The sequence below is a fragment of the Hemiscyllium ocellatum genome, chromosome 45 (assembly GCF_020745735.1).
Source record: "Hemiscyllium ocellatum isolate sHemOce1 chromosome 45, sHemOce1.pat.X.cur, whole genome shotgun sequence".
NCBI lineage: Eukaryota > Metazoa > Chordata > Chondrichthyes > Orectolobiformes > Hemiscylliidae > Hemiscyllium > Hemiscyllium ocellatum.
This window is the reverse complement of record NC_083445.1, coordinates 168,814-194,961: the sequence shown is the minus strand read 5'-3', so window position 1 is coordinate 194,961 and position 26,148 is coordinate 168,814. Positions and strand designations below refer to the sequence as shown.

At 44.6% G+C, this 26,148-nt stretch overlaps 1 protein-coding gene across 1 annotated transcript in view; it reads left to right on the top strand.

The window, feature by feature from the left end:
• Nucleotides 1-26,148, top strand: part of elof1 (elongation factor 1) — a 56,406-nt gene that overhangs the window by 13,654 nt on the left and 16,604 nt on the right. The window contains exon 2 of the mRNA XM_060855172.1: nt 22,149-22,272. Coding sequence (XP_060711155.1) covers nt 22,157-22,272 — 116 coding nt within the window. The 5' untranslated portion in view covers nt 22,149-22,156. The remainder of the gene's footprint in view (nt 1-22,148; nt 22,273-26,148) is intronic.

The following is a 26,148-nucleotide window of genomic DNA, read 5'->3' as shown; positions in this document are numbered from 1 at the left end:
AGAGCATCTCACTCGGACCCATAACCCCACCCCAGCCAATACACCTAACCTGCACATCTTTGGACTGTGGGAGGAAACTCGAACACTTGGAGGAAAGCCATGCAGAAGGTGGGGAGAACATTCAAACTCCATAAAACCAGTCACCTGAGGCCAGAACTGAATTTGGGTCCCTGGTGCTGTAAGACAGCAGTGCTAATTACTAGTGTATCCACATCAAAAAGCTAAAGGCACTGGAAGGGAACTGAAGAAGAATGCCTGTAATCCGGACTGCTGACTTTGCGAACTTTATTTTCTTTCCTTTCCCACCCATGATGTTTGTGTTTTCTCTTGTCTCTGTGTGTCTCTTTGTAAATGTGTCGTAATATTTTAAACTGGTGTGGAATTCAAGTTAGTGAGTTACGTTATTCATTTGTTACTTCTCTACCATGGATTAAAAGCCATCTATTTGCAATAAATAGCTGTTTTCCTGTTAAATGCAGAAACCTGATGAGGGTTTTCCTTTCCTGGTTTAGTCAGTCAGGTAAATTTTAGACTTTAGAGAGTGTGATAAATTTTTTCCACAATCGTAACAACTCTGGGAATAATGGGTTTGATTTCTAGCTCACTGTGACATAGTCCGTGTCAACCTTTATTTATTTACCTGTGGGATATGGGCATCACTGGCAGATCAGCATTTCTAACCGATCTGTATTTGCCTATGCATGGTGAGTTGCCTTCTTGAATCACTGCAGTCCATGTGCTGCAGGTTAACTCATTGTGCCATTCGGGAAAAAATTCCAGGATTTTAACTCCAACAGTGAAGGAACAATGATATATTTTCCAGTCAGGATAGTGAATTGCTTGGAGGGGAGCTTGCAGATGGTGTTCCCATGTATCTGCTGCCTTTGTCCTTCTAGATAGAAGTGGTTCTGGCTGAAAATGTGTTGCTGGAAAAGCGCAGCAGGTCAGGCAGCATCCAAGGAACAGGAGATTCGATGTTTCGGGCTTAAGCCCTTTTTCTGCTGCCTGACCTGCGCTTTTCCAGCAACACATTTTCAGAAGTGGTTGTGGGTTTGGAATATGCTGTCTAAGGATCTTTTGTATTTCTGCAGTGCACCTTGTAAATAGTAGATGCTTGTGTGATGTAGTCCTGATCAAGCAGGCTATTTGGATGATGTGAAGCTTCTTATGTTGTTGGAGCTTTTACCTATCTGGGCAAGTGGGGAAGATTCCATCACACTCTTGATTTGTGCCTTTATAGATAGCCAGGCTTTGAGGAGTCATGTGATGACTGACTTGCCGCAGTATTCCTAGTCTCTGACCTGCTCTGGTAGCCACCGTGTTTAGGTGGCAGGTCCCGTTGAATTGCTGGTAAATGGTAACTCAGGATGGTGATAGGAGGGGATTCAGTGATGGTAACATTATTGAATGTCAAGGGGTAGTGGCAGTGGTTAGATTGTGTGGAGCGAATGTTACTTGCCACTTGTCACCCCAAGCCTGGACATTGTCCAGGTTTTTGTGCATTTTGAACATGGACTGCTTCAGTATCTGAGAAGTTGCGAATGGTGCTGTTTTCCCATTTCCCCCTCCTTAGTTGAAGCAAGACACTCAAAGACACAGTATAGCTTTACCCCCTTCATCTTTATTCCGGGCCCTGGAGGAAGAGAGAACAGTCACCCATGCACACAGGGACATGAGTTCTCTGGAACAGCAGTTTCTTAATGAATTATATAGTCATTTTACAGGGAGGAGCATCCAGATAAGACAGCATAATATTAATTGGGTGACCGTTACAATCAACGAGTATCAGTAACCGAGACCAAGTCCTTTACTGTTATACAATGAATGTTCTTAACCTTGTTAACTGAATTCATACAATGGATAATTGTTAGCTGACCTTGCATACTGAATGTTTCCAATATTGTTAAATGGCTCTACATAATGACTGCTTTTCCACCTTGTGAACCCATTACCCTTGCCTCCAGCACCCCATTGTTAACTAAGTTCTTATCTGATCTGAGTCATGCTCAGCTGAACATTTTTGTTTCACAAAACTCAGAAGTTAACTCTTTCCCCGCCAGCTTATACCCTATACACATTCTCAATGCTGAACATCTTCACTTATGATGGTGGGGAGGTCATTTGATGAAGCCGTTGAATATGGTTGAGCCCAGGACACTACCCTGAGTAACGCCTTCAGAGATCACCGAATCCGTAAATGTAGAAACAGGCTGCTTGGCCCAATAAGTCTGCACCAACGAGTGACTTGTCAAAGAGAACCCATCCAGATCCTTTCCCCTACCCTATTACTCTACATATACCCCTGACTAATGCACCTAACTATATTGGTTAGGTGCATTTATTGGCAATTTAGCATGGCCAGTTCACCTAACGTGTACATCTTTGGATGTTGGAGGAAACCCACCCAACACTTGGAGAATTTAAAAACTCCACACAGTCACCTGAGGCTGGAATCGAACCTGGGTCCCTGGCGCTGAGAGGCAGCAGTCATCACTGAGCCAACATGCTGCTCCAGATATCCTGGAACTGAGATGACTGACCTTCAACAACCACAACCATCCTCTTATGTGCCAGATATAATTCCAACTGTTGGAGAGTTTGCCCCACATATCCATTGATTCCAGTTTTGCTGGGGCTCCTTGATGGTACATTTGATTGAATGTCATGTTGGTGATGAGGACTGTCACTTTCACCTTCACCTGAACTCTGGAATTCAGCTCTTTTGTCCATGTTCAAACCAAGGCTGCAATGAGGTCAGGAGATGAGTGACCATAGCAGAACCCAATCTGAGCATCACTGAGAAGGTTATTATTGAGCTAATACTGCTTGATTGCACTGATGACACTTTCTATTACTTTGATTACAGTAGACTGGGGCTAGTAAATGTCCTGCTTTTGTGTACAGGATATACCTGGGCAGTTTCCACATTGTCAGGTAGGTGCCAGTGTTGTACTGGAAGTACTTGACTAGAGGTGCAGCAAGTTCTAGAGCACATGTATTCGGTACTATTTCCATAATGTCAGACTCTGTAGCCTTTGCAGTATCCAATGTTTTGAAAGATCTCTTGATATCTTCTGGAGTTAATTGAATTAGATGAAGACTGGTATCTGTACTGCTCGGGATCACTAGAGGAGGTTAAGATGTATCAGTGATGTGGCACTTCTGACTTAAAATTACTGACATGTTGTGCTTTTGCATTATTGAGGAGGGAGCCTTTTCCTTTAGTGAGTTAAAATCATAGAATCACTACAGTGTGGATGAAGGCTGTTCTGCTCATTTGAGTCCACACCGATTCTCCAAACAGCATCTCATCCAGACTCCATCGCCAACCCTATCCCAATAACTCTGCATTTCCCATGCTAATCCACCTCATCTACATCTTTGGACTGTGGGAGGAAACCAGAGCACCCTGTTATCCACGCAGGCAGTCGCCTGAGGATGGAATTGAAGCAACATCCCTGGAGCTAACCACTGAGCCACTGTGTTGTCCTTGTTCACTGGATGTAGTAGGACTGCAGGCTTAGATCTGATCCATTGATCGTGGGATCGTTTAGCCATATCTGCTGGTCATGTTATTGGGCACACAAATAGTCCTGTTTAGTAGCTTCATTGGCAACTTATTTTTAAGTATGCTTGGTGTTGCACCTGACATGGTGAGCGGTGCTGGAAATGTACAGCAGGTCAGGCAACATCCGAGGATCAGGAAAAATCGATGTTTCTGGCAAAAACCCTTCATCAGGAATGAATGATTCATTTCTGATGAAGGGCTTTTGCCTGAAATGTCAATTTTTTAAAAAATTATCTATCTTCCCTCCGCTCCTCGGATGCTGCCTGATCTGTGCTTTTCCAAAACCACTTTAATCTTGACTCTGATCTCCAGCATCTGCAGTCTTCACTTTCGCTTAGCTGCTCTTGACATGCACTCCCAACGAGTTAGGGTTGATCCCCTGCCTTGATGGTAATGGTTGAGTGGAGGATTTGCCAGCCATGTGGATTGTGTTGGAGTATAATTCTGCTGCTGTTGATGGTGGACAGTGCCTCGTGGCTGCCCAGCTTGGAGATGCTATCCTGCAGCTATGTCTCTCCAGTGGTTACTAGATCATACTTAATGATTTCTCTTAGCATATTCTGTTTATCTGTGCTATTTTGAATGGTGCTGCAAAAATTCAGATGGTTTGTCATTTAATTTTATATATTTTTAAAATTTTTTTAGCTTCTATCTGTTTTGTTGTTTTTATTTTCACTCTTAATCTCTTCCTAACCTGGTCTGTTTATCATTTCCCATACTAATACTTTTCTCTTTTGCGTGCCTGTACTTTGATTTGCACTACTTCCCAAGTTTAGTTTAAAATCCTCTACTTTCCAAGAATTATACAGTACCGAAGAGGCCCTTTAAGACTGCACTGACGACGCTGTGTAGATCACAAGAACACCTGATGAAGGAGCAGTGCTCTGAAAGCATGTGATTGCTAATAAACCTGTTGAACTATAACCTGCTGGAATGTGACCTCTGACTTTGTCCATCCTAGTCCAACACTAATACCAAGACATCATGGCTGTCCTGTAGTAGAGTAAGATCCAATGCTTGGAAGCTGAAAAAGTTAGAAAAAACAAAAACCAAGGCCACCTTTTTTCCCTCCTTTTCATGACTTCCATAAATCACCACCTAATTCCCAGCACTTGATTGTTAGTCACATTAAGTCGAATAGATGTTTATGCACCTAACATAAAATGCCTACCTGACTCAGTTACAGGGGAATTGTTTTCCGATGCTCCCTTTAATTACACCCAATTGCTCTTCCTATTAAGACCTTTTAAGCTGCAGGTTGCAGTTAAAGGATCTCTGCAAAGAAAATGAGGTTTGTACAATAAGATTTAGACTTCTCATCAGCCAATTTAGAATTTTTAAAAAAGTATTTGTCATCGATAGTCACAGGTGAGGTGCCGGAAGACTGGAGGTTGACTAATGTGGTGCCACTGTTTAAGAAAGGTGGTAAGAACAAGCAAGGGCTCTTTAGACCAGTGAGCCTGAAGTCAGTGGTGGGCAGATTGTTGGAGGGAATCCTGAGGGACAGGATTTACATGTATTTGGAAAGGCAAGGGCTGATTAGGGATAGTCAACATGGCTTTGTGCGTGGGAAATCATGTCTCTCAAACTGGCTTGAATTTCTTGAAAAAGTTACAAAGAGGATTGAGGGCAGAGTGGTAGATGTGATCTATATGGACTTCAGTAAGGCGTACAAAGAACAAAGAAGGTTACAGCCCAGGACCAGGTCCTTCGGCCCTCCAAGCCTGAGCCGATCCAAATGTACTGTCTAAATTTGTCAGTCAATTCTTAAGCATTTGTATCCCTCTGCTCCCCACCTACTCATGCATCTGTCCAGACGCATCCTAAATGAATCTACCTAGCCTGCCTCTATCACCTCTGCTGGCAACGAGTTCCAATCGTGCACCACCCTCTGTGTGAAATACTTGCCACGTGCATCCCCCTTAAACCTTCCACCTCTCGCATTAAAAGTGTGACCTCTCGTTGTTGAATCCTTCACCCTGGGAAAAGGTTGTCTGTATCTGCCCTGTCATGATTTTGTAAACCTCAATCAGGTTGCCCCCTCAATCTCCTTTTTTTTCTAGTGAAAATAAACCTAACATACTCAACCTTTCTTCATAGCTAGCACCTTCCATATCAGGCAACATCCTCATAAACCTTCTCTGCACCCTCTCCAAAGCTTCCACATCCTTTTGGTAATGTGGCGACCAGAACTGTACACAGAATTCTAAATGTGGCCGAACCAATGTCTTGTACAATTTTAACATGACCTACCAGCTCTTACACTCAATACCCCGTCCAGTGAAGGCAAGCATACTATATGCCTCCTTGACTACTCTATCCACCTGTGCAGCAATCTTCAGGGTACAATGGACCTGCACTCCCAGATCTCTCTGCCCATCAACTTTTCCCAAAGCTCTTCCATTCTTTGTATAATTCACTGGAGAGTTAGCCTTGCCTGAATGCATCACCTCACATTAGTCTGGATTGAAAGCCATCTGCCACTTTTCTGCCCAACTCTCCAGTCTATCTATATCCTCCTGTATTCTCTGACAGTCCCTTATGCTTTCTGCCACTCCACCAATCTTCGTGTCAATTGCAAACTTGCTGATCACACCAACCGTGCCCTCTTCTAGATTACTTACTTATATTACAAACAACAGTGGCCCCAACACTGACCTCTATGGACCACCACTGGCCACCTTTCTCCATTTTGAGAAACTCCCATCAACTAATTACTCTGTCTCCTGTTGCTCAACCAATTCTTTGTCCACCTAGCTAGAACACCCTGCGCACCATGTGACTTCACTTTCTCCATTTAGTCTACAAAGGGGAACCTTACCTAACACCTTACTAAAGTCCATGTATATGAACTTCTAGGAGAAAGTGAGGACTACAGATGCTGGAGATCAGAGCTGAAAATGTGTTGCTGGAAAAGCACAGCAGGTCAGGCAGCATCCAAGGAGCAGGAGAATTGAAGTTTCGGGCATGAGCCCTTCTTCAGGAATGAGGAAAGTGTGCCAAGCAGGCTAAGATAAAAGGGAGGTAGGGAGGAGGGACTTGGGGGGGAGGGGCATTGGAAATGCGATAGGTGGAAGGAGGTTAGGGTGAGGGTGATTGGCCGGAGTGGGGGTTGGGCCAGAGAGGTCAGGAAGAAGATTGCAGGTTAGGAAAGTGATGCTGAGTTCAAGGGTTGGGAGTGAGGCAAGGTGGGGGGAGGGGAAATGAGGAAACTGGAGAAATATGAGCTCCTCCCTTGTGGTAGGAGAGTTCCTAGGTGGAAGATGAGGTGCTCTTCATCCAGCCGTCGTGTTGCTATGGTCTGGTGATGGAGGAGGCCAAGAACCTGCATGTCCTTGATGGAGTGTGAGGGGGAGTTGAAGTGTTGAGCCACGGGTTGGTTGGGTTGGTTAGTCCAGGTGTCCCAGAGGTGTTCTCTGAAACGTTCCGCAAGTAGGCGGCCTGTCTCCCCAATATAGAGGAGGCCACATCGGGTGCAGCGGATGCAGTCAATGATGTGAGTGGAGGTGCAGGTGAATTTGTGGCGGATATGGAAGGATCTCTTGGGGCCTTGGAGGGAAGTAAGGGGGGAGGTGTGGGCGCAAGTTTTGCATTTCTTGCGGTTGCAGGGAAGGTGCCGGGAGTGGAGGTTGGGTCCCTGTACACTTCCAGTCCTTGTACACCTTCATCCCCCATCACGAAGGATTCAAAGCCCTCCGCTTCTTCCTTTCCCACCGTACCAACCAGTACCCTTCCACTGACACCCTCTTTCGACTGTCTGAACTGGTCTTCACTCTGAACGGCTTCTCTTTCCAATCCTCCCACTTCCTCCAAACCAAAGGAGTAGCCATGGGTACCCACATGGGCCCCAGCTATGCCTGCCTCTTTGTAGGATATGTGGAACAGTCCATCTTGCGCAGCTACTCTGCCACCAACCCCCTCCCCCCCCCAACCTTTTCCTCTGCTACATCGATGACCTTATCAGCGCTGTCTCATACTCCCATGAGGAGGTTGAACAGTTCATCCACTTTGCCAACACCTTCCACCTCCAACCTCAAATTTACCTGGACCGTCTCAGACTCCTCCCTCCCCTTCCTAGACCCCTCCATTTCTATCTCGGGCAACCAAATCAACACGGACATTTACTATAAACTGACCGACCCCCACAGCTACCTAGACTAAACCTCCTCCCACTCTGCCCCCTGTAAAAACGCCATCCCATATTCCCAATTCCTTCGTCTCCGCCGCATCTGCTCCCAGGAGGACCAGTTCCAATACCGAACAACCCAGATGGCCTCCTTCTTCAAAGACTGCAATTTCCCCCCAGACGTGATCGACGATGCTCTCCACTGCATCTCCTCCACTTCCCGCTCCTCTGCCCTTGAGCCTTCCCCTTCCAATCACCACCAGGACAGAGCCGCACTGGTCCTCAACTACCACACCACCATCCTCCATATACATCGTATCATCCGTCGTCATTTCTGCCACCTCCAAACAGACCCCACCACCAGGGATATATTTCCCTCCCCTCCCCTATCAGCGTTCCGAAAAGACCACTCCCTCCGTGACTCCCTTGTCAGGTCCACACTCCCCACCAACTCAACAGGCTGCCTACTTGCGGAACGTTACAGAGAACACCTCTGGGACACCCGGACCAACCAACCCAACCATCCCATGGCTCAACACTTCAACTCCCCCTCACACTCCATCAAGGACATGCAGGTCCTTGGACTCCTCCATTGCCAGACCGTAGCAACACGATGGCTGGATGAAGAGCGCCTCATCTTCCGCCTAGGAACCCTCCAACCACAAGGGATGAACTCAGATTTCTCCAATTTCCTCATTTTCCCCCCCCCCCCCCACCTTGTCTCACTCCCAACCCCCGAACTCAGCACCACCTTCCTAAACTGCAATCTTCTTCCTGACCTCTCCGCCCCCATCCCCACTCTGGCCTATCACCCTCACCTTAACCTTCCACCTATCGCATTTCCAACATCCCTCCTCCCCAACTCTTAACTTGGCCTGCTTGGCACACTTTCCTCATTCCTGAAGAAGGGCTCATGCCCAAAACGTCAATTCTTCTGCTCCTTGGATGCTGCCTGACCTGCTGCACTTTTCCAGCAACACATTTTCAGCTGCATCTTTATGACATCAACGTCCTTCCTTCATCTGACAACTTGGTCACTTCCTTGAAGAACTCTATTAAATTGGTAAGGCACGATCTCCCTGCACAAAACCATGTTGCCTATCACTGAAAAGCCCATTCTTTTCTAAATATAAATGGACCATATCCCTCAGTACCCTCTCCAGCAACTTCGCCACCACTGACGTCCGGCTCACTGGTCTGTAATTACCCGGAATGTCCCTACTATTCTTCTTGTACAGGGAGACAACGTAAGCAACCCTCCAGACCTCACCTATATTTAAGGATGCCACAAAGATCTGTCAGGGCCCCAGCTATTTCCTCTCTTGCCTCCCTCATCAACCTGGGATAGATCCCATCTGGTCCTGGGGATTTGTTCACCTTAATAACCTGTAGTATACCCAACACATCATCCTTACTTATGCCAATGTGATCCAGACTAATCAAACTTCTATCTCTAATCTCAAGATTCATCATGTTCTTCTCCTCAGTAAACACTGATGCAAAGTAATCATTCAAAATCTCACCCATTCTCTCAGGTTCGGCACACAGCCTTCCTTCATCTTTTAATGGACCAATCCTTTCTCTAGTTACCTGCTTGCTTTTTAAATAAGAATAAAATGCTTCGGGATTCTCCTTAATTCTGCTTGCTAAAGCTATTTCATGACCCCTTTTAGCCCGCCTGATTTGTTCTACACTTCCAATATTCCTCCAGGGCCCGTTCTGTTCTTAGCTGCCCGGACCTTATGTACGCTTCCCTTTTCCTCTTGGCTAGTCATACAATTTCTGTCATCCACAGTTCGCGAATCTTGTCCTTCCTATCCTTCGACAAGGTTCCTCATGGAAGACTGGTTAGCAAGGTCAGATCTCATGAAATACAAGGAGAACTCTCCATTTAGATACAGAACTGGCTCAAAGGTAGAAAACAGAGGCTGGTGGTGGGTTGTTTTTCAGACTGGAGGCCTGTGACCAGTGGAGTGTCACAAGGATTGGTGCTGGGTCCACTACTTTAATCATTTTATATAAATGATTTGAATGTGAGCATAAGAGGTATAGTTAGTAAGTTTGCTGATGACCCTAAAATAGGAGGTGTGGTGGACATCGAAGAAGGTTCCTTCAGGTGACAACGGAATCTTGATCAGATGGGCCAGTGAGCTGAGAAGTGGCAGATGGAGTTTAATTCAGATAAATGTGAGGTGCTGCATTTTGGAAAAGCAAATCTTAGCAGGATTTGTACACTTTAATGACAAGGTCCCGGGGAGTGTTGCTGAACAAAGAGACCTTGGAGTGCAGGTTCATAGCTCCTTGAAAGTGTAGTTGCAGGTAGATAGGATAGTGAAGGAACCGTTTGGTAAGCTTTCCTTTATTGGTCAGAGTATTGAATACAGGAGTTGGGAGGTCATGTTGCGGCTGTACAGGGCATTGGTTAGGCCACTGTTGGAATATTGCATGCAATTCTGGTCTCTTTCCTATCGAAAAGATGTTGTGAAACTTGAAAGGGTTCAGAAAAAATTTACAAGGATGTTGCCACGGTTGCAGGATTTAAGCTATAGGAAGAGGCTGAATAGGCTGAAGCTGTTTTTCCTGGAGCGTCAGAATGGGTTGGGATATCTGGTCGGCATGGACGGGTTGGACCGAAGGTAAGTTGTGCGTCTGTATGACTCTATAATTTAGTTCTAAGCCAAACCAGGTTAGCTGATTGTTTAACATTTGTACCAAGTACCCTTTCTATTGTCTTGATTTAGCTCATGCCATGAGGGACTCTTACGTTACAGGTGACATTATAACAACAGCAATTGGAAGTTCAGAATGGAGATTGTAGTAGTGCAGTGGTAGTGTCCCTGCTGGTGGACTATTAGTTTCCTGATTCAGATCCCACCTGATTCAGATCCCACCTGATCCAGATGTGCAATAATGTATCTGGGAAAAAAATGGAAGTTCAGAATGGTGGGGCTCTTGTGGCTCTACCTCAAGGAGACTCTGGTTCAAGTCCCACCTGCTCCAGAGATGTGTAATAACATCTCTGAACAGATTAAATTAGATTATTAGATTAGATTCCCTAAACTGTGGAAACTTCAGCCCAACAAGTCCGCACTGACCCTCCGAAGAGTAACCCACCCAGTCCCATTTCTCTCTCTAACACTATGGGCAATTTAGCATGGCCAATTCACCTGACCTGCACATCTTTGGACCTGTGGGAGGAAACCGGAGCCCCCAGAAGAAACCCACGCAGACACGGAGAATGTGCAAATTCCACACAGATAGTTGCTCGAGGCTGGAATCAAACCTGGGACCCTCGTTGCTGTGAGGCAGCAGTGCTAACCTCTTCACCACCGTGCCGCCCATAAAAAGCGGCTCAGGCTCCTTCGAGCCTGAACCGATCAGTTAGAAAATGCGTGCAAGTTTGGAATGAAGGCAAGAATCTGAGACAGGCTGAGATGTGATGCCTGATACAAATAGACCTAATATTTCAGGGTACTCCTGATTACTGACCATCCAGCCCAGCCCATTAGAGGTCTAAATTACTGATTAAGAGGATTCTTTTTACATCACTTGATAATTTGACCATTTGTGTCATGACACAAGAGTTTGAGCAATGGCAAGTATATTAATGGTCTGTGCTACTAAGCAATAAATGCAGAAGGGCATCCACTGTCCAGAATTTCCTCTCCTTCCTATTGGAAAAATGTTGTGAAACTAGAAAGGTTTCAGAACAGATTTACAAGAATGTTGCCAGGGCTGGAGGATTTGAGCCATGAGGAGAGGCTGAACAGGCTAGGGCTGTTTGCCCTGGAGCGTCAGAGGCTGAGGGGTGACCTTATAGAGGTTTATAAAATTGAGGGGCATGGATAGAGTAAATAGGTATAGTCTTTTCCCTGGGGTCAGGGAGTCCAGAACTATAGGGCATAGATTTAGGGCAACAGGGAAGATATAAAAGGGACCTAAGGGACAACGTTTTCATGCAGAGGGTGATACATGTATGGAATGAGCTACCAGAGGATGTGGTGGATGCTGATACAATTACAACATTTAAGAGGCATTTGGATGGGTATATGAATAGGAAGGGTTGGGAGGGATATGGGTCAGGTGCTGGCAGATGGGACTAGATTGGGTTGGGATATCTGGTAGGCATGGACAGGTTGGACTGAAGGGTCTGTTTCTGTGCTGCACATTTCAATGACTCTAAATACCAGGTGACGACTTCCTGTTGGCTAATGTGTGCTGGTCATTAAGGCAAAGACCAATTAGATGAAAGTTTGCAGTGCTGGATTATTCAGTTGATAAATCTTTGTCAACTAGGATACGCTAAACTTTGTCCATACATGTTTAAGCCTTGCACTCTGATATGGGAAGAATGCACTCTTTATTGACTGGGTGTCAGTTAGCTCAGTTGGCTGGACAGTACAGAGTGATGCTAACACTGGATTTCATTCCCGCACCAGCTGAAGTTACCATAAAGGTCCTGCCTTCTCAACTTTGCCCTTTGCCTGAGGTGTGGTTACCCTCCAGTTAAACGGCACCGGTCTTTTTCTTATGGCAGGGAATCCCTGTAGTCCTATGGGACTGTGACAGAATTCCTGCTGATAAAGTTACCAATGTGGTAGGTTTAAGGATTCTGGATCATGTGCAGGAATACATTTTAAAAATTGTCAGCAGATCAGAGATGTGGTACAAGGCAAGCAGAGGGGTAAGAGTGTAGGTTTGCTCGCTGAGCTCTAGGTTTGATATCCAGACGTTTCATTACCTGGCTCGGTAACATCATCAGTGGCGATCTCCAAGTGAAGTGAAGCTGTTGTCTCCTGCTTTCTATTTATATCTTTCTCCTGGGGTTTGTGGTGATGCCATTTCCTGTTCGTTTTCTGCGGGGTTGATAGATGGTATCTAGATCTATATGTTTGTTTATGGCGTTGTGGTTGGAGTGCCAGGCCTCTAGGAATTCTCTAGCATGTCTTTGCTTAGCCTGTCTCAGGATAGATGTGTTGTCCCAGTCGAAATGGGAGACGTATCTTGTTTTTTTTTTCGTTTCTATACATAATTTGTATCTGGGCTGTTGTTCTCCTCCACCAGATCAATTATACCAATTCTATTCCTGTATAACTATATTCCTCATTCTTAAAAGTTGAAATAGTCTGCTTAAAGTTAACTTTGTTAAATATTCGGCAACCTCTCAATTCCATTTGGGTAATTTTGTCAGCCTTAGCTGTGGTGTGATTGAATAAGTCACAAGATATGTACAACTTTTATGTCAGTGGTTCGCAAACTAAACTTGTCCCTCTTGCATCCAGACCTTAGTTGATGACAAAAACAACTGTAATAAAGCAGCGTGACAACATTCAATAAGTAATTATTCAAGTTTACGTCAAACAAACTTGTAAGGAGATCTCCGCTATCTGTAAGAATAATAGCGTAGTTATGGTAGGGAATTTTAACTTTCCAAACGTCGACTAGGACTACCATAGTGTTAAAGGTTTAGATGGAGAGGAATTTCTTAAGTGTATGCAAGACAATTTTCTGATTCGGTATGTGGATGTACCTACGAGAGAAGGTGCAAAACCTGGCCTACTCTTGGGAAATAAGGCAGGGCAGGTGACTGAGATCAGTGGGGGAAGCACTTTGGGGCCAGCAACCGTAATTCTATTTGTTTTAAAATAGTGATGGAAAAGGATAGACCAGACCTAAAAGTTGAAGTTTCAAATTGGAGAAAGGCCAATTTTGACAGTATTACACAGGAACTTTCGAAAGCTAGTTGGAGGCAGATGTTTGCAGGTAAAGGACGGCTGAAAAATGAGAAGCCTTCAGAAATGAGATAAGAAGAATCCAGAGAAAGTATATTCCTATCAGGATGAAAGGGAAGGTTAGTAGTTATAGGGAATGCTGTATGACTAAAGAAATTGAGGGTTTGGTTAAGAAAAAGAAGGAAGCATATGTCAGGTATAGACAGGATAGATCGAGTGAATCCTTAGAGTACAAAGGCAGTAGGAGTATACTTATGAGGGAAATCAGGAGGGCAAAATGGGGACATGATATAGCTTTGGCAAATAGAATTAAGGAGAATCCAAAGGGTTTTTACAAATATATTAGGGACAAAAGGGTTACTTGGGAGAGAATAGGGCCCCTCAAAGATCAGCAAGGTGGCCTTTGTGTGGAGCCACAGAAAATGGGGGAGATACTAAATGAATATTTTGCATCCGTGTTTACTGTTGAAAAGGATATGGAAGATCTAGACTGTAGGGAAATAGATGGTGACATCTTGCAAAATGTCCAGATTACAGAGGAGGAAATGCTGCATGTCTTGAAATGGTTAAAGGTGGATAAATCCCCAAGGCCTGATCAGGTGTATCCAAGAACTCTGTGGGAAGCTAGAGAAGTGATTTCTGGGCCTCTTGCTGAGATATTTGTATCATCGATAGTCACAGGTGAGGTGCCAGAAGACTGGAGGTTGGCAAATGTGGTGCCACTGTTTAAGAAGGGTGGTAAAGACAAGCCAGGGAACTATAGACTGGTGAGCCTGACCTCAGTGGTGGGCAAGTTGTTGGCAGGAATGCTGAGGGACAGGATGTATATGCATTTGGAAAGGCAAGGACTGATTCGGGATAGTCAGCATGGCTTTGTACATAGGAAATCATGTCTCTCAAACTCGATTGAGTTTTTTGAAGAAGTAACAAAGAAGATTGATGAGGGCAGAGCAGTAGATGTGATCTATATAGACTTCAGTAAGGCGTTCGACAGGATTCCCCATGGGAGACTGATTAGCAAAGTTAGATCTCACAGAATACAGGGAGAACTAGCCATTTGGATACAGAATTGGCTCAAAGGTAGAAGACAGGGTGGTGATGGAGGGTTGTTTTTCAGACTGGAGACCTGTGACCAGTGGAATGCCACAAGGATCGGTGCTCAGCCCTCTACTTTTGTCATTTACATAAATGATTTGAATGTGAGCATAAGAGGTACAGTTAGTAAGTTTGCAGATGACACCAAAATTGGAAGTGTAGTGGACAGTGAAGAGGGTTACCTCGGATTACAACAGGATCTGGACCAGATGGGCCAATGGGCTGAGAGGTGGCAGATGGAGTTTAATTCAGATAAATGTGAGGTGCTGCATTTTGGGAAAGCAAATCTTAGCAGGACTTATACACTTAATGGTTTGGTCCTAGGGAGTGTTGCTGAACAAAGAGACCTTGGAGTGCAGGTTCATAGCTTCTTGAAAGTGGAGTCGCAGGTAGATAGGATAGTGAAGGTGGTGTTTGGTATGCTTTCCTTTATTGGTCAAGAGTATTGAGTACAGGAGTTGGGAGGCCATGTTGCGGCTGTACAGGACATTGGTTAGGCCACTTTTGGAATATTCCGTGCAATTCTGGTCTCCTTCCTATCGGAAAGATGTTGTGAAACTTGTAAATCTTTTGTGAACCCTTTCAAGGATGTTGCCAGGGTTGGAGGATCTGAGTTACAGGGAGAGGCTGAACAGGCTGGGGCTGTTTTCCCTGGAGTGTCAGAGGCTGAGGGGTGACCTTATAGAGGTTTACAAAATTGAGGGGCATGGATAGAGTAAATAGGCAAAGTCTTTTCCCTGGGGTAGGGGAGTCCAGAACTACAGGGCATAGATTTAGGGTAACAGGGAAGATATAAAAGGGACCTAAAGGGCAACGTTTTCATGCAGAGGATGGTACGTGTATGGAATGAGCTACCAGAGGAAGTGGTGGATGCTGATACAATTGCAACATTTAAGAGGCATTTGGATGGGTATATGAATAAGAAGGGTTAGGAGGGATATGGGTTGGTTGCTGGCAGGTGGGACTAGATTGGGTTGGGATATCTGGTAGGCATGGACGGGTTGGACCGAAGGTTCTGTTTTCATGCTGTACATCTCTATGGCTCTATGATTACCTCTGTATAGATCAGTTTGTAAACTCTTCAAATATGATGATTTGTTTTAAAGCACTTTGAAAAAAATTGTCAGCACAGATATTTCATGTACCTAGAGGTTTCAGTCAAGCTGTTCGCATTCTCTGTTGAGCAGGATAGCCTCCCATCACTCTGCAATCTTTCTAAGTGCCGCAATCTTAATGTTCAGTCCAAATCAAAGACTGATGACTTTTTTTTCCAATGTTTATGGTCTATTCAAAATATATAGGAAGCTTCTCTGCCCATTCAGCAGGTCTATCACTCTTCCCCCACTAGATCTGAGAGAGCTTGTGAAAGGAGCGGGGCCAGCCACCACCCAGCCTCACTGTGGAGTGTACTCTTGGATGTGAGAGACTGACCTCCTGTATTTCTGCGACCCCAACAGTGGTCATGACAGTTTGGAAAGCTTTGCACCATGCTCTGTAAATGGTGAATATATGGTAGATATAAACTAAGAAATAATAAATCAGAGAGACTCATGGACTTCTGTTGTGGTGATCAAATCCATTTGTTTAGCTGTCTCTTCCTTCCCTTTTTCTAGCCCATCATGCCAAAGTTCCTCTAACATCAATGCAGCATTGAAAACATCATTGAAAACAATAGAAATCAGGGTCCTAATTCCCCATCGGTTGGAGCCCTGCCTTGCACAAAGAAAGAGTGGTGTTGGTGTTCGTGTTGTTGGAGTAGTATCAGCTAAGTCCCAGGACATCATTGTAGAATTAGCTGAGGGTAGCGTTTGAACTCGAATTATTGTTACCTGTTTCATCAGTAATCTTCCCTCCATTGTAAGGTCCGAAGTGGGGATATTAACTGGCGATAACACAATGTTCAACACCATTCCTGACACCTGAGATATTGAAGCAGTTCTTGATTATGTGCAACAAGACCTGGACTGCATTTGGCCTTGGGCTGATGTGTGAGGCAAATGCTGCTTGCCGCTCAAGTGCCAGGTAGTGACTATCTCCAGCAATGAAGTGGAGGCTTTGGTGTTGAACTGAGATGGGCAAAGTTTAAAAATCGCACAACACCAGGTTATAGTCCCACAGCTTCATTCTGAAGTACAGGTTTTCAGAGCACTGCTCCTCCCTCAGGTGGCTAGTGGGGCAGGGTCATTGGACACAGAATTTGTAGTAAAAGATCAAGTGTCATACAACTCATGCGATGTATTGAACAAACCTAGATTGCTGTTAAGTCTTTAATCACTTAGAATGGAGATACAGGTTTCGATTGATTTGAATCAATATGTAAATCCCAAAACATCTTTCAAGTCACAGTCCCAAGGTAATTTCAGTTTTTATATTAAAAAAGTGACATTTCAGCTCAGACAATGCATTAAAGTTTGAGATTAAAGTCTGTCTGTATCCCAATCTTGAGAGTCCGACTGGTTCGATTTCCAAAACGGGAATTTATAAAATTTCACATCGACTGACTGCCGTGTGTGTGTGTGTTTCCAAATAAACCTGTTGGTCTATAACCTTGTGTTGTGATTTTTTAACTATCTCCAACAAGAGAGAATTTAATCATTTGTCCCTTGACATTCATTAGCAATCCCATCACTGAATTCCCCATTCTGGTCGTCATGAGGATACGATCAACTAGAAATGGACCTGGATTAAGTATATATACATTGGGTAAAAACAATGACTGCAGATGCTGGAAACCAGATTCTGGATCAGCGGTGCTGGAAGAGCACAGCAGTTCGGGCAGCATCCAACGAGCAGCGAAATCGACGTTTCAGGCAAAAGCCCTTCATCAGGAATAAAAGGCATTATTCCTAATGATTTCTTTTATTCCTGATGAAGGGCTTTTGCCTGAAACGTCGATTTCGCTGCTCGTTGGATGCTGCCTAAACTGCTGAGCTCTTCCAGCACCACTGATATATAAACATTGGTCATAGTGCAGGTCAGAGATAGGAGTTCAATGGTGACTAATCCAACTCCCATCTATCCAATCCTTGTATGCAATCTTTAAGGAATAGTGAGGAGTGTGATGAAATGCTTTCCACTTGGCTGGATGAATGCAACTCTAACAATACTTAAGAAGCTTGACAGCATCCTGGACAAATCAGCCTACTTGATTCATGCCCTAATCACAACCTTCAGTGTTCACTCTGTTCATTGCTGAAACACAGTGACAGCAACATGTACCATCTTCGAGATGACTCACAGTAGCTCATCAAAGCATTGTTGACAGCACATTTCAATCCGTGATCTCGATCAACTAGAAGGTCAGTGGCAATAGATACATGAGAACATGCCTGCAAGTTCTCCTCCAAGCCCCACCCCATCCTAACTTGGAACTCTATTAACTTGGAATTCCTTCATTATTATGTTTGGTGAAATTCCTGAAAGCCTCATCCTAACAGCACTGTTTGTCACTGCACATCAAGAACTGCAGCAGTTCAAGAAGACAGCTCACCACCATTTTCTCAAAGGCAGTTATGGTGGGCAATACAGTCGGTTCTGCTATAACGCACATTTCTTCAGTGCGATTTGGCTATGAAGTGATTGTAGAATTTAGACCATTATTTATAGAACGTGAACTTTCCTTACCTAAATTGGCTAGAATGAGATTCTGGCCCCCATTGGATTAAATGTTGCTGCTATTATGTGATTTCATCCTCGCTAATACTCCACACTGGAGGCCCCCCCGATGTGTATTCAGCCCCTACTGTACTAACTGTATACCCATGACTGCGTTGCCATATACCAGACTAATGCCATTTACAAGTTCGCTCATGACACCACCACAATTGGTCGAATCTCAGATGGCGACAAAACAAGACTCCAGACGGGAGGTGGAAAACGTGTAAAAATGGTGCACTGAGAACCACCTAGCTTTCAATGCCGGCAAAACCAAGGAACTCATTACTGACTTTTGGCGGGATGTTACTCATGACCCCCTACGCATTAACATCACAGAGGTGGCACGAGTGGAGAGTGTCCAGCTCCTGAGAGTGGTCATCCACATCAAGCTTTCTTGGACTCTTCATGTGGACGCACTGGTTACAAAGGCCCAAAAGCGTGTCTCAGGCAGCTGAGGAAATTTGGCATGACTGCGAATATCCTTGTCAACTTTTATAGATGTATCATCGAGCGCATTCTGTCTGGATGTATTGCTACCTGGTATGGTAACTGTAACATTCAAGATTGGAGACCGTTACAGAGAGTGGTGAACTTGGCCCGGACAATCACAAAGGCCAACCTCCCATCTACAGAATCCATCTGCCAGGTCCACTGTCAAGGAAAAGCTGCCAGCATTCTTAAAGACCCATCCCACCCTGGCAATGTTTTTCTACAACCTCTACCACTGGGGAGAAGGTACAGAAGCCTGAACACATGCACTGACCAGTTTCGCAACAGCTTCTACTCTACTGTTGTTAGAATACTGAATGGACTGTCAAGCTCTTAACATTCGCCTGTACCTGTGTTTTTGCTTTTGCTGCTGTTTACCTATCTATTGCTGCTTAACTCTGTGATCTGCCTGTATTGCTCACAAGACAAAGCTTTTCACTACATGTGATAATAAATTCAATTCAATTTAACCTCTGCCTTCATCTATCTTCTTGGTCACCTCTTCAAAAAAACTCAATCAAATTCTAGAGACCTTATTTCCCACATACAAAGTTGACTATCCCTAATCAGTTCTTGCCTTTCCAAATGCCTTTTGATTCTGTCTGTCAGAAATACCTCCAACTTACTCACTGCTGACATCAGGCTCACCAGCCTATAATTCCCTGGCTTTTCCTTGCAGCCTGCCTTAAGTAATGGCCACTCTCCAGTCCTTTAGCACCTCACTCCCTGGCTGTCAATGATACAAATACCTCTGCTGGGGTCAACACAATTTCTTCCCTAGCTTCCTATAATGCTCTGGATACAATTGATCAGGTCCCAGTGATTTATCTACCTTTTTTATGCATTTTAAGGTCTTCACCTCATCTTCTGTAATATAGGCTGTTTTCAAGATGTCACTATTTGTTTCTTCAAATTCCCTAGCTTCCATGTCTTTCTCCACAGTAAATGCTGACATAAAATATTGCCCATGGCACCTCTAACAATCCGCATCCACTTGCCTACTAACAAGGGTTCTTGTATTATGCAGTATCAAGGTTGGTTTTCTCCCTGAATTTGTATTCTTGCAGAATGTCCTGATGCATGCAAAATGAAAGCTTTTGACGATATGTATTTTTTTCAGCTGTACTCATATTGACTAAAAGGAAAGTTAAATTTGATTACAGCAACTAGTGTGAAGCATACAAACAAATAGTGAGTCTTTAAAGATATTTTAAAAAAGAAAAGAGCAAGTGAAGTGAGAGTTGATCCTTTACTGAGAATCCAGGTAATTAATATTGGAAAATCAAGAAATTGCAGTTTGAACAGAAATTTTGAACTGTAGAGGATAGAAGTAACATCCCAGAAATAATGAAGAATCAAAGTGAAAATGAGGGATGAACTTAAAACAATTTTATTCATATTGGGGTGAAAGTGCTGAGAAAATTGTTGGAACTAAAAACTGACCAGTTCCTTGGTTCCACCATTGGATGTTTTAAAAAAAAAATGGCTACTGATCTAGTTGATGCATTAGTTTTTATGGGAGAAAATACAGGTCTCGGCCTCTCTATGACATGGCCACAAAACAGACAACACAAAATGTCTGCACTTGGGCAAATTGGCTAAACCAGCCACCCCAGACATCATACATACCTCAGGTCATGACTCATCCTGCCCCAGATCAAGAGAATATACTTCTTCTGTTGAACTGATGATGAGCCTCCCACTCCACAATAGCCCAGCACCTCTGATGTCCTTGGGGTACAGCTGCTTTCATTAGAACTCAAGCCTTCACAAAGGATACCCAGACAAGGAGGTACCAAAGGTACTTCTCTTGCCCCCTCCACAATATGAACACTTTGATACCAGGGTGAAACGCACTAACACCTACTCCAGCCAAGGATTGGAATCTCCTGAGTCAATTAAGAAACTCATTGTCAGACACCGGACACTTGAATCTTTTCAGTGAATGAACTTTATCTCTCTTTGTTGTACAACTTGCACCATTTCCTCATAACTCGCAGTTCATTGTTGTAAGGGTATAAAACTCCACTGTACTCTCTGTTCAGGAAAGAAGCTGTGGTTCCTTCTGAACAGCCTATCGGTGACTGTTTCAGAGGGGTCATATCTTTTCCGTGATATCGCTGTTTAAGTAAATCCTTGTCAGTTCTCTGTCTGAACTGTATGTTTGTGATCTCTGATTAATTAGGCTAAATTCTCTGACAGTTTTAATCTGAGAAATTTTCCAAAATTTGGCAAAGTTCCCATCAGATTGAAAAATGGTGAATATAATTCCCCTATTTAAGAAAGAGGAAATAGGAAGCAGGAGCCTATAAGGCTATGGTAACCTTAACTGTTATCATAGGGCAAATGCTGGAATCTCAATATAATAAATATAATATTATTATATAACCTTCCAGCTCAGCGAGTAAACGTGCATTCAGGACCTCAAGCTGAGCTACAAATCTTCTCAAAACTCGCAAAACATTTTCACCCAGAGGGTGGTGGGGAATCTGGAACTCATCCCAATTTCCTGCACTTACCCATTTCCTTGAATGTTATAAAATTTGAAGTACACATCCAAATACTTTTTAAAGTGGTAAGGTTTCCAGCCTCCACTACCTTCTCAGGCTGTGCATTCCAGATTCCCACCACCCACTGAGTGGTCATGATTTTCCCCCAAATCCTCAGAATCTCCTACCCCTTACCCTCAAACTATGCCCTCTTGTCATTGACCCCTTAACCAAAGGGAACAGCTGCTCTCTAATTACCCTGTCCATATCCATAACCTTATACACCACATATACCCAGAAAATGGAGACTTCAACTCCAAACCAATGGATGGTTTGTATAATCTTACTATTACTTGTCTTTAATGTCTCTCTGAAAAGGACTTTAAAACCTTGTTTTAATTCTTACCCAGAGATGATATTCAGAGGGTTAGAGGTATAAAAATAGAGGAAAGGCTGGGACATCTTTCACTGGAGGGTAGGAGGTCGAGGGGTGACTTTATAGAGGTTTATCAAATCATGGGCATAGATAAGGTGAATAGCAAGGGTCTTTTCCCTAGAAAGGGGGAGTTCACTGTAGGAGACATATCTTTTTTAAGGTGAGAGAAGATTTTTAAAAAGGACATGAGGGGCAACGGTTTTTTACAGAGAGTGACTTGAATGGTGAATGAGCTCCAGAGAAAGTGCTGGATACAGGCATTGAAAAGATCTGGAGGGATATGGGCTAAGCACAGGCAGGTGGGAGTAGTTTAGTTTGGGATTATCGTGGACAGGTTGGACCTAAGGACCTGTCTCCGTGTTGTATGAATCTACGTTCAGAGATATCTCTGGTACAGCACTGCTCTTAGATTACTGAACTTAATCTCAGTTTAGATTTTGCTACTCGGGAACTCTGGCAATGAATCAAGAACACCAAGGCTGCTGTCTCTCGTTCACAGTATAAATACAAGATTAACACAAATTTGAGGTTTTTCTTACTTGCCTGTTTTTCACAGAAGTTGAAATGGGACGCAGGAAATCGAAGCGAAAGCCTCCTACGAAGAAGAAGGTGCTTGGAACTCTAGAAACACAATTCACCTGTCCATTCTGTAACCATGAAAAGTCATGTGATGTTAAGATGTAAGTGTGTGATGGCGTGACTGGTTTTCAGGGCTTGACATATTGCACATTTGCAGATGTTCTGGTTGTTGTACTTTGAAACAACAACTAATGTTGAAAACAATGGAAGGGATAGGAAAGAGAGTAGACTATATAGACCATCAAGCCAGCTCAGCTATTCATCACAATAATGACTGATCTTGGGTTTCATGTCCCCTTTCCTATCTGCACTTGATTCCATGAGAGACCAAAAGTCTGTTATCTGACCTTTTAAATATATCTGATGATGAACACTCTGGGACAGGGAATTCCAATGATTTATAATCCTTTTGAGTGAGTAATTTCTCCTCAATTCTCTATGAAATGATCAGCCCCTCTACCTGAGACTGTACCTATTGTTTTAAATTTTCTGATCAAGTGAAAACCATGTAAATGTTTGAACATTATCAAGTAACTTCAGAATCTTTTAATTTCAACGAGATCACCTTTCATACTGCTAATCTACAAAGAATATAGACCCATTCTCTCAGCATATCATCATAGGACAACCCTGTCATCCCAGTGACAATTCCTAGTGAATCATTGCTACAACATTTCTTTCTTCTTGTACACCAATCTCCTTTGCATTAAAGACCAACATGACGTTTGCTTTTCAGATTGCACCAAGGGCCTTTGAAATACAACATCTGCAAGTTTCACACCTTTTTAGAAAATATTCCATTTTTCTATTCTCAAGAGCAAAGAGAATTACTTCACACGTTTTTAATGTTATGATTGTTCTTCTATATTTTTGCCCACTCATCTAATCTGTCTGAATCTCTTTAAAGCCTCTTTCCTCCCACAGTTTACTTTCCCACATAGCTTGAATCATCAGCAGACTCCGATACATTAATTTCTAGTCTCACTAGTAAATTGCTCATGTAGCTAGATCATCTTTAGATTTCATGTCATGTTCACTGTCGTATTAAAGCAAGTCAAGACTCCATTTTGTATAAATGGTATGCCAATTTGCCACTTTGTATTACTTGTGTTATAACTCCTCCCATATACTAGCCAAGCTTTGTTACATAATTCTTTATCTCAGTTATCTATGTAAATTATAAATAGCTGAGGTCTCAGCACAGACCCTTTGTAGTATGCTACTATTCACTGCGTGCCATTTTGAAAATTCCCTGCTTATGTCAATTCTCCTTCTTGTCTATTAACTGGTTCTCTATTCATAACAATATGTATCCCAATTCTATGATCCCTTATCTTGCCGACAAGCATTTTGTGCTGCACATTGTTCAGTGTCTTTCTGGAAGGTCAGGAATGCTCCATATACTGGGCCCCCTTTACCTATCCTACAGGTTACACCCGGAAAAAGACAGAAATGCTCCATATACTGGGCCCACTTTACCTATCCTACAGGTTACACCCGGAAAAAGACAGAAATGCTCCATATACTGGGCCCACTTTACCTATCCTACAGGTTACACCCTCAAAGATCATAAATCTGTCAAACAGAAATTTGTTACTAAAACTGTATTGACTTTTCCTAAAGATTGTGTTTTTCTAAGTCAGTTGAGACTTCCTTAATATGAAGTTCTAGCTTTTTGCAACACTTGACACAAGGCTAACTCGCCTGTAGTCCACTGTTTCCTATCTAGCTTCTTTCTAAGAAAGTAGTGTAACACTTACAACTTCCAGTGCGACAGGGCTACTCACCAACCTAAGGAATTTTGGAAAATCATAGCTAGCGTGTTAACTATCTGGGAAGCTATCTCGTCTAGAACCCAGAGACATAGATAAGTTGATCCTCAGATCTGTTGTACTTTAGTTCCTTACATTTCTCAATACTCATCTGTTGATGTTAATTTTCATAATCTCCATTCCCTTTTTCTCTTCAGCTTCCCACTTATTTCTGGATGGAAACTTGCTTCTCTGCTGTAAAGCTTGATCAAATGTTTTGTATTTATTCCACATGTTAACATCACATAAATGTATCTGAAGGGCTAATATGTATATTAAGTACTCTGTTCCTTTTTGGATACTTATTACAATCTGTTTATATGGTCCTGGCGAGCAATACTATTGTATTGTACTGTTTCGTCTTTGCTAGCTTTTAAAACAATAAATCTCACGCATTTCTGCCTCACGCTGGTCTTTGCCGGCATTTAAACCAGGTAATCTCGCTCGCTCTCGTGCACACTGTCTGTCACACGTGCGCGCTGTCTCTCCTGCCCGCTCTGTGTCTCTCTCGCGTGCCCGCTCTGGCTCTCGTCCTCGCCCGCGCCCGCGCCTGCACTGGCTCTTGCCCTCTTGCGCGTGGCCGCTCTTGCCCTCTCGCACGCGCCCGCTCTGGCTCTGGCACTCTCGCCCTCGCCTCCCTCCCTGTCCCTCTCTCCTTTGCGCTCTCCCTCCCTTTCTCTCTGTCGCGCCCTCTCTCACTGTCGCGCCCACGCCCTCGCTCCCTGTCACGCCCGCGCCCCCTCGCGCGCCGGCCCTCTCGCCCCCTCGCGCGCGCCAGCTCACCCTGTCCCTGTCACGCTCCCCCCCCCCCACTCTGTCTCGCGCTCTCTGTCGCTCGCACTCGCTGTCTGTCGCTCGCTTGCGCTCTCTGTCTGTTGCACACTCTGTCGCTCGCACTGTCTGTCGCGCTCTCTCTGTCTGTCGCGCTCTCTCTGTCTGTCGCGCTCTCTCTGTCTGTCGCGCTCTCTCTGTCACTCGCACTGTCTCTGTCGCGCTCTCTCTGTCTGTCACTCGCACTGTCTCTGTCGCACGCGCTCTGCCTGTCGCACGCGCTCTGCCTGTCGCTCGCTCTCTGCCTGTCGCGCTCTGTCTGTCTATCGATCTCTGTCGCTCGCTCTCTGCCTGTCGCTCGCTCTGTCTGTCTGTCGCGCTCTGTCTGTCGCGCTCTGTCTGTCGCGCTCTGTCTGTCGCGCTCTGTCTGTCGCGCTCTGTCTGTCGCGCTCTGTCTGTCGCTCGCTCTCTGCCTCGCGCTCTCTGTGTGTCTCGCGCGCGCTCTCTGCCTGTCGCGCGCGCTCTCTGCCTGTCGCGCGCGCTCTCTGCCTGTCGCGCGCGCTCTCTGCCTGTCGCGCGCGCTCTCTGCCTGTCGCGCGCGCTCTCTGCCTGTCGCGCGCGCTGTCTCTGTCTGTCGCACTCTGTCGCTCGCACGCTCTCTGTCTGTCGCTCGCACGCTCTCTGTCGCACTCTGCCGCACGCACTCTGTCTGTCTGTCGCACGCTCTCTTTGTGTCGCGCGCTCTCTGTCGCTCGCTCACACTCTCCTTGCACTCTCTCTGTGCCTGTCTCTCGCGCTCTCTCTCGCTCTCTGCCTGTCTCTCACTCTTTCTCTGTCTTTCTCTGTCTCACTCTTTCTCTGTCTCTCTCTCTCTGTCTCTGTCTCTCTCTCTTTGTCTCTGTCTGTCTGTTTCTGTCTCAGTGTCTGTGTCTCTGTCTGTGTGTGTCTCTCTCTGTCTGTCTGTGTGTGTCTCTGGCTCGCTCTCTCTCTGTCTCTTGCGCTCTCTGTCTGTCTCTCGCTCTCTCTCTGTCTGTCTATGTCTCTGTCTGTCTCTGTCTCTCTCTCTCTCTCTCTCTCTCTCTCTCTCTCTCTCTCTCGCTCCTTGTGTCTCTCTCGCTCCCTGTGTCTCTCTCTCTCGCTCTTTCTGGCTCGCTCTCTCTGTGTATCGCCCTCTGGCTCGCTCTCTCTTGTTCTGTCTCTGTCTGACTGTCTGTCTCTGTCTCGGTCACTGTCTCTCTCTCTCTCTCTCTCTGTCTGTCTGTCTGTCTGTCTGTCTGTCTCTCTCTCTCTGTCTCTGCTTGTCTCCCTCTGTCTGTCTGTGTCTGTCTGTCTGTCTCTCTCTGCTTGTCTCTCTTTCTCTCTCTCTGTCTCTTTCTCTCTCTCTGCCTGTCTCTC